The sequence below is a fragment of the Aspergillus aculeatinus genome (genome assembly GCF_003184765.1).
Source record: "Aspergillus aculeatinus CBS 121060 unplaced genomic scaffold BO66scaffold_8, whole genome shotgun sequence".
In the NCBI taxonomy this organism is placed as follows: domain Eukaryota; kingdom Fungi; phylum Ascomycota; class Eurotiomycetes; order Eurotiales; family Aspergillaceae; genus Aspergillus; species Aspergillus aculeatinus.
This window is the reverse complement of record NW_020291477.1, coordinates 445,625-459,946: the sequence shown is the minus strand read 5'-3', so window position 1 is coordinate 459,946 and position 14,322 is coordinate 445,625. Positions and strand designations below refer to the sequence as shown.

The 14,322-nt window shown below is 49.1% G+C and overlaps 2 protein-coding genes across 2 annotated transcripts; one reads left to right on the top strand and one right to left on the bottom strand.

Moving 5' to 3' along the window:
- The first annotated feature begins 11 nt into the window (after positions 1-11).
- Positions 12-850, top strand: BO66DRAFT_237682 (uncharacterized protein). The gene has a single exon (XM_025642822.1). The coding sequence runs from the start codon at positions 210-212 to the stop codon at positions 708-710; it is 501 nt and encodes a 166-aa protein (XP_025507038.1). The 5' UTR covers positions 12-209; the 3' UTR covers positions 711-850.
- On the bottom strand, positions 819-3,452 carry BO66DRAFT_237626 (uncharacterized protein). The gene is made up of 3 exons (XM_025642820.1): positions 1,472-3,452; positions 1,031-1,410; positions 819-974 (listed from the first exon to the last, which is right to left on the bottom strand). The coding sequence occupies exons 1-3, from the start codon at positions 3,345-3,347 to the stop codon at positions 927-929; spliced, it is 2,304 nt and encodes a 767-aa protein (XP_025507037.1). The 5' UTR covers positions 3,348-3,452; the 3' UTR covers positions 819-926.
- Positions 3,453-14,322: the final 10,870 nt, after the last annotated feature.

Genomic DNA, 14,322 nt, shown 5'->3' with positions numbered 1-14,322 from the left:
TATCATATGAGCTCAGGCGAACTATTGCATTGCTTCACCAGTACCAGTCAACACTAGGAGAAGAGCGGTCCACAACATCACTCCATGTGTACCACTTCTAGAAAAAAAAAATAAAGAGAAAAAAGAAGATTTCGCTGTACACACACACATAACAAACACCATGGCAGACGCAGGACGGAAAAAAAAAGAAACAATGGCACGATGACACTATGAGACAAGGTGTGAATGTGTGCAAAGGAGATGCTGCCCAATTTCCACGCTTCCAGAACAAAAGCAACAACCGCAAGATTAAAGAGATGACTGAAATAATGACTGACGGACTGGCTCGGATGCAATGGTCGATTGACCGTCCCCCCGATCATTTAGTGGGAGGGTACGCAATTAGTGTTGATGAGAAAGGTCCAGGAAACCATAAACGTCACTGGGCTCGCACGTACAACGTGACGCTGGCAGAGTCGACGAGATCGGGGCCTGATATCTGGGTGCAGCAAAGACCGAAGGCCACCGAGTCGAAAAGACCACGGGCGATAGTGCCTTTCGCTGTACCCATCGATCCCAAGCAATTCCCCACTGGCCGTGGAAAGACTCCCCATAGACCTCCATGCGTAGATAAAAGAACACAAGACACGAAAAGAAGTCCAAGACCTGGAGGTGGTTTTCGCCGTAACACCCAGAACGCAGGAAAAACGCATGAAGAGATGGGCGGTTGAACCGTCGAGCACAGGTTGAATGGGAGGTCTCGGGCGCGAAACCGAGGTCGAAGATCAGCCCGGATCGAAAACCAAAACATCCTCTAGGGGTAAAAAAAGGAAACAGGTCTACAAGATACCAAGGGGTACCATGCCGTCATAGATCGATCCAACACTCCTCGCGAGATTAAATAAGACAAGACACGCAGTTAAAACGCCTTTCATAAATGCAGCGACTCAGAGGAAGTGGGTATAGATTTTCGACGTTTCATGGACTTCCATCTCCTGTCCCAGACAGTTAGTTACACTCGTCGCAGCCAGCATGGGATGCAAATACGTACCATTTTGAAGTTGTTGAGCTCCTCCTTGATCTGCTGGGCGAGCAGGGGCGTCAGGCGATTGCAAGTGGCAATGTCACCCCGTCGATCATACTCCCCACTGGGCCACGTCTCATGAAACTGGATACGGGGACTGAAAACAAGGCTCTTGGAAAGCGGCGTGACGGGGGCGCTTTTGGCCTCAGACCCCAGGAACCGGCTATCGGAGAGATAGTCATCTTCGCCGGCAATTTTGATTGCGTCGGAACGGCGGTTGCCAGACCGCGTCGGGTCCTCCGGTGTGCTAGGAACACTAGAATGCGGCGAGTCGCTGTTGTTGATCACTTGAGAGTTCTCAAAAGACTTGGTGGAAGTTGTAGGGACATTGGTATCCGAGTTTGTCTCTGCAGCAATGTTAGACAACCTGTTCGACATATCAACGAACAAATGAAGCAGGTTACTTACTTTTGAGAATGCCTTTCCGGACTGCTGCCAGGACTTCCGCTCGCTCTTTGTCTCCTCCAACAATGCTCTTCCGCGACTGGCCCTTGTCAAGGCCGCCATCATCATGACCTGCGGCACTTGATCCAATCGACTCCAATTTAGGAAACGCCGTACCCCCGTGGGGTAGATCGCGAGCGTCCGCGTTAACAGTTCCACTCTTACGCTCGGCTTCGATATTGACCACAGACAGTTGCGGCGCCATTGGCTCGGTGATCACAGCATCCGTGGACGATGTGCTCATGATTGACTTGGGGCGAAACAAGCCGACGAGAGACCGCGTCGATCGTTTCATCCCTTTGCCCATCTTTCGCAGCATGATCGATGCGGAAGACGCGGTCGACGAGACGGACAGGTTGTCGGTAGAACTGTTGAAGATACGGCCTTGGTGGTGGGACGAATAAATGCTCTCGCCCAGTCCACTTGCCTCCTGCTGCTCAGCAATCGCCGCCTGCTCGGGGCCCAGCTCCTCCTGTAGCAATTCCCGCCGAGCCCTTTCAGTAGCAATGACCTCTTTTTTGTTCGACGCCTTGCGGAGCTCAGAAGCACTGCCAAACGAGAAAGCCCTTCTCAACCTGGACTTACCCGGACGTTTCAGATCGTTCTTCGCCAACTCTGATAGTCGTTCTGGAGGAGGATTTGCAGCTGCGGTAGGTTTGGGACTTGGAGTAGACTGCGGGGGTTTAGGAGAGGAAGGCTTCGAATCGACATCAACCGGCTGAGAAAGGGGTGAGGGCTTGCTGGTTCGCTTGCTTTCCTCTGGTTTGCTGGGGCCTCGACTCGACGGGTTTGCGTTTTCGATGTGTCCTGCATCGCGCACGGAGGATGTAGAGGAGGGCGCAGAGGGAATGCTTCCTTGAACATCTCGATTAGATTGAGCCGATCGGGGTCGGTGGTTCTGATCGAAGTAGTCATGGCCACCTGTCGATGGGATCGGCGATGATGTAGGCAGGTGAAGTTGCATGTTGATGAGACCGGCGTTATCAATAGTACCCCAGCTTCGGCGACGGTACCGCTTGGCCAATTCCGTTTGAGGCTTGTCCGCACGTGAAGTGTCGTCTGCACTGGGCGCTCGAACGTGACCAGGGCGGCGAGCGCCATCGGAAACAGAACCGGTTGACCCTGGAGAGCCGGGTGTGCCGGGTGTGCTGGGTTGGAGAAGGCTATCATCCATCGTGGCTGGCGCAGTCCGTACCGACCCAGGTGCGTTCGTTTGTGGTAGCGGAGACGGGAGCCCCGCGGCACTGTCAGGACGCCGATTTCCGCGTCGATACCGATCGGGAGAGGGCCGAGCAACGGTGGGAGAAGATATGTTCATGAAGTTCGAGGAGGGGATGTTGACCGTCGACAATGGACGTAAAGGAGGCTCAGCACGAAGCTGCCGAGATGGGATGGCGGAGTCGTCTTTCGACATGTAGGACTGAACAGAGGAGTTGGAGGATGAGGATACAGAACCAGCTGCAGGGTGATAGGAAAAGCGCGAGTTGAGTCCGCCGTGGGCAGGACTTGCGGATAATTGGGGTGCGGAAGGAGCAGAAGAGGTACGATGCTCGGGTCTCAAGTGAGGAGAACCCGACTGACGATTGTGCATGCTCGTTGAATTGGAGAGGTTGGGAGTGCTGTTGAATTGGTAGGGGGCCACAGCCTGGTGGCCTGTCCTGTATGTCGCTGAATTACCCGTTGTATTGTAAGGATTCCAGGACATAGTCGAATTCCGCGGATTTTGAGATTGCGAGAGGGGCGAAGAAGGTGCGAATGCGCCCGAGGAAGATGATGGTCGAGTTTGGAGCACAGTAACCGTGCCACTTTGCTGAGGAATTGTCTGTACCAACGCAGCCATGATGTTCTCCTCCGCTACTCAGAACGAAACAGGGTCCGACGCGTGACAGATGGCGTCACAAATATGTTGGTCCCTTGAGAGGCAAGATTATTCTTCCAACACTTAGCAAGTCGAACGTCGAGGGATATCCGAAGAAGTATTCAAGGGTGGGAGTAAAAGATAGGGAAAAGGAAAACAGGAGAGACTCTGTGCTACACACAGTTGTCAGTCAGCATTGCACAAAAGCGAGCGGGTTAACAGATTGGTTGGATTTCAAGGGTCGATGGCTCTCTAGCCACGATGGTGCTTGCCTCCTCAACCCAGGGGGGGGTGGGGGGGGTGATGTTGTGGATGGGTGGGAGAGGGGAAGGGATGATAGCGAAGGGAGCGTACCTGTTCTAGAGCAAATGCCAGTGGATTATACTGATACAACAAATAAAGAAAATGCGCTTCTGTTATGCAGAACGAATGCTGTTGAGGAAAAAGGAAGAAAAGGAAACGAAGGGCTCGGATCAGGCGATCGAAGAGGGAGGTGTTGGCGACGGAGGTACGACGGAAGGAACACAAAGCTCCAGGATGGCAGAGGCTGTCTAAATCGGTCGAGCCATGTACACAGATGAAAATGAAGATCGGAACGATAAGGAAGCAGACGGCGAAAGAAGATGAAGGAGGAGAAAACGGACAATGGGAGAAGTGGAGGGAGAAGAGTCCTCCAGGCTGGGCACCTTGTCTTCTGAATCAAGCAGAAGACGGGCCGGCGGGCGAGGACGGGGAGGAGCGAGGGGAGAGAAAAAGAGATGGGGTAGGCGAGAAAACGGATAGAGGAGAGGAAGAAAAAGAAGAGAAGAAGAGAGCCTGAAGGGCTGAAGGGTAAGATGGGAGAGGAAGAGGAAAAGGAATTAGGGAGGGAGGGAGAGTGAGTGAGGGTGAGAGTGAGAGTGAGAGGAGAGATGATGGACGGGAGGAATGATGGGGATGGGGATGGGGATGGGGATGGGATGGGATGGGAGTTGCGCTGCGCTCGCTGCTTGTTTCGCTCACACTCTGTCTCTCTCTCTCGCTCTCTCTTTTCTCTGTTGCTCACTCTTAGGGGAGGCCGACGACTGACAGGCGGGCGGAGACTGGCGGACGGGATTTTCCAGACACCGCGAGAAGAACGGAACGCCAGGCACACACACTTTCTTTACTCCCAATCTCTCTAATACTGACCAATTCTGATGGTCTTTTATTTATTTCATGCTGATTTGATTCACGAATTTTGAATTTATTTTGTAGGTGGTCATTTCATGTAGAAGTTGAAAGGGTGATTTCCCAGCCAGATAAATCTCTAAAAACAAAAGAAGAAAAAAGTACAAAAAAAAATAAAGTGGACAAGATGGTGGGTGGGTGATTGCTGATAGAAATTCCACGAGGCAAAACGGATGAAGTGTATGTACATACATTGTACTTTATGCTACATACAGAGAGTACAGAGTCTCTTCGGAGAACCTTAAAAAGAAGATGCAAAAGAATAATATTTTTCATAAAGATTACTCTTATTGCAGGTGCCAGTCATACATGAAAAGCAGTAGTTGAGAAAATGCAGTGATTGTCAAGCTTGACACCTACCATGTATCACTCTATGATCCTCTCACTCTGATGGATGAGAAGATAAATCAATCATATCACCCAGCCCGGTGAATCGTTCGCAGTCAGATAAGTTAAGTTAGCCGTAGGTAGATTAAAGTTCGAATTCTTCTCCTGAGAGTCGGTCCTGGGCCTCTCCCTTCTGCATCAGCCAGCGAGCTATTATTATTCGCTCGTCCGACGAAAGGGGTAAGACATCTTTGGGGCTGTAGACTGGAGAGGGCATAGAACGGTAAACCCGGGTCCATCAGCTTGTAACCGGTACGGAGAGAGTATGGAGGTTAGTACGGAGTAGGTACTAGACTGGGGACTAGTCACTCGTAGTCTTGCTCGCTCAGTAGTACTCCGTAGTAACGATAAGTCATGCTCTGCCTTTTTCTGCCCTTTTGCCTTGCTATCCTACTCAGGACTCCGTAGACTAAGGAAGTATTCCGTACCTAGTATTGTTATCGATACGACTATTCCCCATCCTCGATACGTGAGCGGGTCAAGAGCAGCGAAACCCCTCTCTTCCTATGGACAGATAGTAATGCCAACCCACTCCATCCATGGATGGAAACAGTAATCGAAGGCGAAGAAACTAAGGTTACCTGGAGGGCTAGGAGTGGATGGTGGACGGGGCGTAAGTAAATCTGCCGGTGCCTGGTTCCGTGGTAGATATCGATAGATGATAAGTGGGATCAGTGGGATCGATCTCTTCTACGTAAGTACGTACTTCTGGAGGGGTAGTTGAGTGAAGGTGATGGTGGTGATGATGGTGATGATGATAGGTGTTTGTATGTTCTTAGTAATGAGCTTGTGCAGTTTGAATAGGTAAGAATACTACTACTACTGTCAGCGTGTTTGACCACTTGGCCTGCCTCAGGCCAAGATGAGCCGCCTCCTTTTCCCTGCCCTGATTTGCATCTCTGTCTGGGCAACAGCAGCAGCAACAACTCCTCCTCGGTATCAGAAGAAGAACTGAACAGAACGTGCTAGGTGCATGAGCCCATGACTGGGACCATATGCGTTCCTAGCGAACTGGATAGTCCGATGGGAACGGAGCAAATTGGAAGCTGCTTTGCAGCCACACGCCAACTAAAATTCTTAGCTGTCACGCCATGACTGCTAGTCCTGGCAAGTCCTGCCCAGGTTTTTCCCAGAAATCGAAAAGAAAAAAAGTGCTACGGAAGCTCGGAGAAACCGTCCGGAGGTAGCTAGTCGGTAACCGCGAAGGGGAAAGTTCCCTCGGTCGCCGCGGGACTGTTGCCGCCTTGCACCGATGGGCATAAGAGGGGCCTTCCCTCGTGGATAATAATAGATTAATGCCATTATTATACCAGACCGATAGTAACTTAACGTCCAGGGTTTCTTGCTGAACGTCCTGCAAACCACTTCCCACACATCTGTTTTAGCATGGCCGGCACTGGATGATGGTCTTCCGAGCATCTTGCCCCTGAGACTAGGTAACTTAGCTTTGTAATCGTTATTTACCATGCAAAAAATAAGTCTTCGTCGTAGCAGGAACAGGAAGGGTTTAACTCGACGCAATCTCATGGGGGGAGGAATCCCGGAAGGGTTTCTCCTGTACAATGATCTCACCGAGAAGATCATCACCTTACCAACCATCAGCATCACCCCGGATTTCCCGCCTTATGCCTCAACATGATAAGTATGGCGGTGGTCTCGTTCTTCCCAAACACAACAAGTATCTCATGGCTGCCATCTGTGTACTGTACTACTATCTATCCAAACCGAACCTCTTAATTCTCCGAGTCACCAAGCACACAACCCCTTTAAAAAACAAACAAACACACAGAGAAAAAAAAAAGAAGTTGAACTCAAATTCCCCTGAGGGTACCAGACTTCCTTTACCACAAGTTCGAATTCCTATGAAATTCGAGTCAGGTCATTCCAATCTCCAGCTACCAGTGGGATCCTCCCGTCAACTAGTTCCGTGGTTCAGATTTGTTCCACCAGTGTGTAACCCACGACGAGAGTAATGGGCACAACCCGCGTTTTCGTGTTCCCCCCTCCCTCTGCTCTCTGAATGAAATTTAGGCTCCTGCTTCTCTTTTCGTCTCCGGTTGCAGCATGAATTCCCGTGTCACAGACTCCTACGGAGCTTTGTGTACCATGGGACAGATCATTATGATTCAACCATCTGCCGTGATTGTCTTTCGTAGTAAGTTATCTGTTCTTGGTTTCCTTCTTTTGGGGGGAGGGGGCCGCGCCAACTTAAACGTTTGCAATACGAATCGAATCGGATGTCCCGAGTTGGTACCGTGAAACTGTGAACCCTCAAGATCCAGTCTTCCTTCAATTGTGGTAAGTGGTAAGGTTGGTGCTCTGTACCATGTAAACTTATATAACTACCGAGTTCCCTATGCTGAATTGTCAAAAGTGTAGATGATGTCAGCTCTTCTCAACCGAGCCGAACAACAAGTTGTTTCAGCATCACGGAATCGCGTAGTACTGAGCAAGAGGCGCTGGATTCGCAATGCATCTATGGGGTGCATCTGGAATATTCACCGGCATCTTTGGGATTGGTAGATCACATAAATTCCCTCCTATACTTCCAGTTGATGACAGCCAGCCACGCAGAGTATCGAGAGAACGGGCCCCCAACTGTAGGGCAGAGCACGAATTGGGAAAGGAGAATCAATAGAAGCACCCAACGGAAGTAGAGCTACATTACAACAAACAAAAAAAGCATGGAAAGATTCGGTCTAGTTGTCAATTCGACTGAAAAATCTACAAGTTAATCTTTCAGAGTTAGAATTTTGGCTATTGACGCAGTGCATTGCAGTAGCCACACACACCATTCAACTCTTTTTCTCTCTTTCTCCCTCCCTCTTTCTCCCTCTCTCGTTCGGAAAGTTCTCGGCCACTGTAGGGTTTGAAACAACGTTTTGCCTTTCGTAACAGATCATGTCAGAGACGATCGAGGAAGAGCCGCTTGAGGCAGACTGAGTTTAAGGTATGTAGCGGATATTTCGGCCACCACCTACTATAGGCAGGTAGGCAATTAGGCAGGCAATCCGAGCTTCCAGATCGCAAAGTTAATCTCTTTGGATATTTCAAAGCTTGGCAACATTCTTCTTGGGGCTGAACCCGAGACTCTGGATGGCTCGACTGGGAAGGACTCGCTTACTGATGCTCTATGGGAGTAACTCGATACGCTTAAGTATTGCTACTGTGGAAGCTCTCACTCGTATACTGGAGGGAGTGAATGGGGTATCTACCAAGTCATGAGAAGCGAGAAGGGGCTCGTAAAGAGGAGGAGATAAATTCAATAGCCTGGTCAACCGGAACTATATTCTGAGGTTCTGGTTGTGCTGCTGACTGTCGGTGAGCCCAAAGCTTACTATCTGATCCGTCAAGTTTCTCCCACTTGTCGTGATCATGGGGCGTTCGGAAGATCGGTTCAGCCCAGGTCGTGCCAGCCTGCCAGGCCGACCGAGCTAAGTAAAGAAATGTATACTCCGTACAGTACGAAGTTCTCGGGACATTTTTCAACTGAGAATCAAGCGGGACGGGGAGACAGGGTGTTGTTGCGTTTTGGCTTGAGAGCGGAGATTGTCGAAGGGGCCCACTTGGGATGGGTTAAATCCGCGGGTTTGTGTCCTCAAGGCTCAAAAGGCTAAAGCTCAACGAGCTTCCTTCGCTTCCTTCGCTACCACCGGCGAGAGGGAAGTTAAACACCTCAAGTGTTCCATTGTTTGTTTGCTCACCCTAGTCGCTCTGTAATTCCAGCTCATCTCCGGCTACCAACGGTGCTACCACTTCTGATTGACTGACAAGTAATTTCGGAGATGGGTAACCGAAGGCTTTCATCTCAAACTGAAACCCGGATCGTTGGTACAGTACCGTGAATCGTGAATCTCCCTCCCACACAATCCACAATGAGGTGGATAATTCATCTCTGATTCTCCATCACCAAAACGCCCACCCCCTCTTTTTTTCTGCTCTTTCTCTCTCGCGCTCTCGCGCTCACAGACTCTCATGTGGTTAGTGCCACTGCAGATCCCCTGTAAGGAGTTCCCGCGTGATCGACAAGAGCAACGTCGCCATAGTTATCGCCATCAACATCTTTTCTTTGACAAGGCAGCTAGCCACACCTACCTACCCAGCCTGCCAGCAATACAGCGGCGGGCACATGGACCACAAAGGTAGATTGAACAGGACCATGGCTGTGAACAGTGGGCAGTGGGCGGGCAGCGCACACTGCCATCAAGTTTCACATCTTGTGTCTCAATTACCCTCCCCACATTCGCAGTGCCCGTCTCTATCCATACAGGACCACAAAGGGCAAACAATTCCATCTACACAACACGCCTGTCCATGCAATCAAACAACTACTATGTGCTTCCAGAATCTCCCGAGAGATTGCGCAATGGCAACTAGATGCCATGACCCTCTCTTCCATCTAATTTTTTATCATACCCATACTCATACTTCTCCCTCCCACCCCCTAATCCTCCCAACTTAGGGTCCCCCTTCCCCCCTTATCTAGTACGAGTACGCATTTTAGTACCCGTATACTCGGACCGAACACTCCGCCGAGCCCGGTAGATTGACTAACATTTATCATGAATAACTAATAGATCATGTTGCCATTCCCCGGTAGACAGCTTGGAAGTGGAGCAAGGGAGGAACCAGGAAAACCATTTTCCCTCGTCTAATCGATAAGTTATCTAGGCATTCACATTATTGTCACCACTGAAGCGAGCTACCAAAAGCAACTTGGCGGAAACGAAGAGCTAAATTATCGTACGGTCTGTCCACATACCTGTATAAATTGATTGAATGGTATTCGGCGACTTGTGCACTAGCGCATAAACAACAATGACCCCGTACTGTACTCCGTACAATGAACACATTTCCGATAAGTGATCCGATAAACAAAACCCACGGTTCCACTCAATTTCAATCTCCCAGGAAGCGAACAGTCATATGTCTAGGAATCGACATCATCATCATCATCATCAACTGCACTCAAGCGCGCACTGAACCTCAGAAATCTCGACGATCGGCTGGGCCATTCCTCGTCTCTATTGCGTCTATGATACCCATACTTTCACGAACCCGAGTCAACCTTGTCAACCCACAACCAGGCATTCAGAATAATGATATAATTATGATATGATAACCCGAGTCACAACGGCCTACGTAGTATTCTCAACGGCGATTTGCGGTTTACCATCCCGCGAGGTCGGTACCTCTCCGTGCTGTAATACCACACATACTCGTAGTACTCGTACTCAATAGAAGTATGGGTAGGTACTCCATACATACTCACAACTCCGTCATAGAGCTTGGTGCCTTGCTTCAAAATCAGATCACGATGGGCATTTCCCGTCACCTGATTCGCCTCAAACAACGATCGAAAATCCGCAAATCACCGTCTACCAAATGGAAAAAAATATATATATATGTATATATGTATATCGGCTTGAACCGCGACCGCGGGGGCAGTACTGTACTTAGTGACTAAAGCCGTTGCCTGAAAAGACAGGCCGGCAGGCATCCAGCCAGCCAAGGCGAGATAACCAGCATGACCGCGGAATCTAGGGACGATCGGAATCTTATTCTCCCCATATTCAGTAGAAATCTCACATGGCATGTGGCAAATGACGTTTTGTTTGTCACATCTCCCGAATAAGAGTCATCATCCAGGCACAAACCCAAGGTTCATCATGATGAGAAGATGGGGTAGAGGGCTGTACACTGAGTACTACACAAAAGTCAAAAGTAAAATGTGAATCAAAAAGGTACTGAGTACTGCATATCGCTGGGGGCCTGGACCGGCTGGATTGACCCCGGATTTTTGTGAACGAAGCTAGCGAGGAATTCGAATCAACTGTCATGGAATGAGGGGGGAGGGGTTACATCCTCCAGGTTTATCGATTGGCTGTTTGGTGGCGCGGGTGACTGACAGGGAATTGATTGCTTCGATATTGCCCGCCGGAGCTACTGGTTAATGGAACGAAATCCGGGGAGGAGACAGCGACATGGGTGCTGTGGTTGCGTACGGCAGGAATTTGGTGTCGCAGTTGCTGTGGGCATTTAATCTAGTAGAAGCTGACTGGCTGCATGGGTTCGAATTGCTTGGTGCGTCGGGGTACTACTGTTGCTGTTGTTCATTATAATCATTTGCTACGATGGATGATGTTCAGCTTGGTCGATGTATTGCCTCATGTAAGCATTTCTTTTCACCTGTTCAGGGTTTCTTAAATGATAGGTTCAAGTAGAATTGCTTGCGAAAAGGGGCAAAACATCTACAGATATCCTTTGCTACCGTTGCAAGAAGTCTCTCTTTTGTCACTATCGATACTTACGAGTATAGTCGCAGAGTACTCCGTACCGGTCGGCAACATATTCCACACACACGGATAGATCCTTCTTATCGTCACCAGCTACACTCGTGCTATCAGCTATCTTATCCCGTCACTCAAGCTTTAGTATAGCCAGCTGAACCCTGAATGCAGGACGTCCCCGCGCCAACGCTCGCCAGCCAAGCCATTTGATCTCATCATCTCATCAAAAGTCGAGTCCTGAACCCTAGATACTCACAACCAGGGCAGAAAGCCGCTCAGCACTCCACTCGTGGCAAACCTCCCTACCCTGCTCCAGGGCAAGAGGAGGGGGGCGTTCTTCCATTTACTGCAGGAAGTTTAGCCCCAACGTGCTCAGATAAACAAATAGATTGAACGACAATCAACCTGCAGGGAGGGGCAATGTCCACCCCCCACCTGCCCGCCTGATTGGCCGCACGGAGATAAAAATCTCAGCCAGTATCCATGCAGTCGAGATTAAGATATCACTTTCCCCCTCTCGAGTAGACCATATGTGTAAATTACGGAGTAAAAGGCGTAAAAGCTCCAGAACAAGCCAGAGACTAGGTAAGCAGGGCCACATCACTATGCATACTGAGTATATTGTTGCTGCTGCTGCTGCAAACAACTCAACGCTGGCAGTGTGCCCTACTCATCCCGAAGATATACCTGAAACACCTTAAGTGCTTAGTGACTACCAGCTACGGAGTACTTCCCCTCTGATCTGTCCGGACATCAGCCCAGCGGCGAACACGCTATGATGATTGTTCTCGGAGGTTCAGGAACCTCCCCCCTGGTCTTTGTCTACTATAATGAAGATACTATGGTACTTTTTTCTTTTTGAGAAACGGGGAAAGTTGTGTATACTTGACCAACATAAACTTGCCTGACTACGAGTGCTACACTCCGTGCTATACCTTCCTTACCTCCCCGAAGTACTGCCCTCCAGCCCGTTAGGGTCGTAGTACAGTCAGTACATACCACTTCGCGCCTCAAGACCGTCATCTGACCTCCGTTCCTTGTCCCTGTTGACTCTGGAGCTTACCGAGCGACCGACGAATAGACAGGATAGGTTTGCATTTCATTCTACTCCATACTCGCACACTACTGTCAGTGACAGTAGCAGAGAGTAAGATGACACCAATCAACGCATCTCGCAACCAACTAGACGCTTGCTGAAAAGTCCATAAAGCATTGTAATTAGTTCAATCCGATCCCTTTCAAACAAAGTACAGTACTTGCGTGCCCGTGCTGGAAGTACTGCTGCAACTCGTAGGAACCGAATTGTCAACCTCTCTCACACTAGCGCCATCTGCATGTCGCTGCAATCGGAAACCCACCAAGCGGGGTTTTCGCTGACTTGTTCGCGTAAGGATTCCTTAGGCTCAGCTCAGGGCTGCTGACCTTACCTTCCTACTTGGGTTTCAAGATGATTAAATCTTCATCTCACATGAGCTCTGGGGAAAAAAAAGTAATCTTAATTGAATTGTAGCTTCTGTGACCTGTATGGTTGGGTTTAAAGCCTCTCACGCGTACTGTACCTTTTTTTGAGGGAGGGGGAAGCTGGCAGTCAACTTTCCGAGTCATGTAACTATGCGACGGACGTGTACTGTACTGTAGTTTTCGATTAATATTAGGATCTTCTCAGAGACAATACCGAAGCAAGAAAGACATAACTAATTAATTGATAAGAACCTGACAAAACCGCCAACTCTCTCCCCAAAATTCGGGCTTTGCATGTGTTGTGTTGCGTAGTGGTTCGCTGGCTTATCTGCTCTTGCTGGCTATCCGTCTGTCTGTCACCACTGACCAGATACCCCCCCCGATCTGAGTCAATTTTCGTATGCTTCCTACGTAAGTGTTTCAAAGTTAAAGCAAGAGAGAGAGAGGGCCCCATCTCCCCAAATTTTCCTGCCCGAAGAATTCGAGAAACATACACATCCTTAATGAAATTTGAATTTGAACAAGCAACAAGTCCGGGTCAGATGAAAAAAAACCGAAAGACGGCAGGCAACATCTCAGACATGAACCGCCCGATCTTGACCCACTGCGGGGTCCACAAGAGGTCTTGGGGGAGAGAAGCAGAAGCAGAAGCAGAAGCAGCAACCTGATCCGATCATGGCTTCCAATCTAAACACCCAAGAAGAAGTGGCATGACGATAAAGACGGGAAAGTATTGACAGACACCATGACCGAGGTATCATGCCATGAGTGTAGATCTTTTTGATATCATCATCAACATCATCATCACCTTCGTCATCAACTTTATCAACACCAAATCTCCTATACCGACTGCCATCATATCCTCTGGTACAATACAAAAGTATACACACCACAGTCCCTGGCATCCTTAATCTCCTTATTCGGTATTACAAGGAATTGCCCCAAACAAGGAGTCGTGCATGAATGGATGAAATCCAACCGCCCACGAAACAAGAAGCATAATTAGTGGAGCAACAGACACGGGTGTGCCTGTGGGGGGTACTTCCTTTTTCTTTGGGCCCTTTCCTTTAACTTAACTTAAACTCTCTTAACTTTTTGTGAATCGGCGGGAGCAGTGTTGTTTAAAACTTAGGGCACGGATGGATGGATACCTCTGCGTTTGAAGGGTGTCAGGAATTGGTCTTGGGTTATACGCTTAGAACTTCTTTGGTCTGGTGTTATGCTCTGAAATTTATGCTCAAGTTCTGTGCTCAAGTTCTATGCTCAAGTTCTATGCCCAAGTTCTATGCTCAAATTCTATGCTCAAATTCTATGCTCAAGTTCTATATTGAATTTCTAGGCTCTGAATTTGATCTGGAACTTTTGTAGGTGAGGTTAGTGGGTTCCACATGCTTACAACTATGATTGATGGTGGTCAGACATTCCAAGCTGAATAGTTGTAAGAAGATGGTCTCAGGCTGCCAGGTATTCAATCTCCCAACGCACGGATGCACATCAATCTGCACCTCAAGTATGATGGTTCTATGAACATGAATCCTTAGGCTGCCAGGCATTGAGTAGGTATCCCGAAGGATGAGGTACGTACCTAGTAGTCATAAGGTCCAATGCTG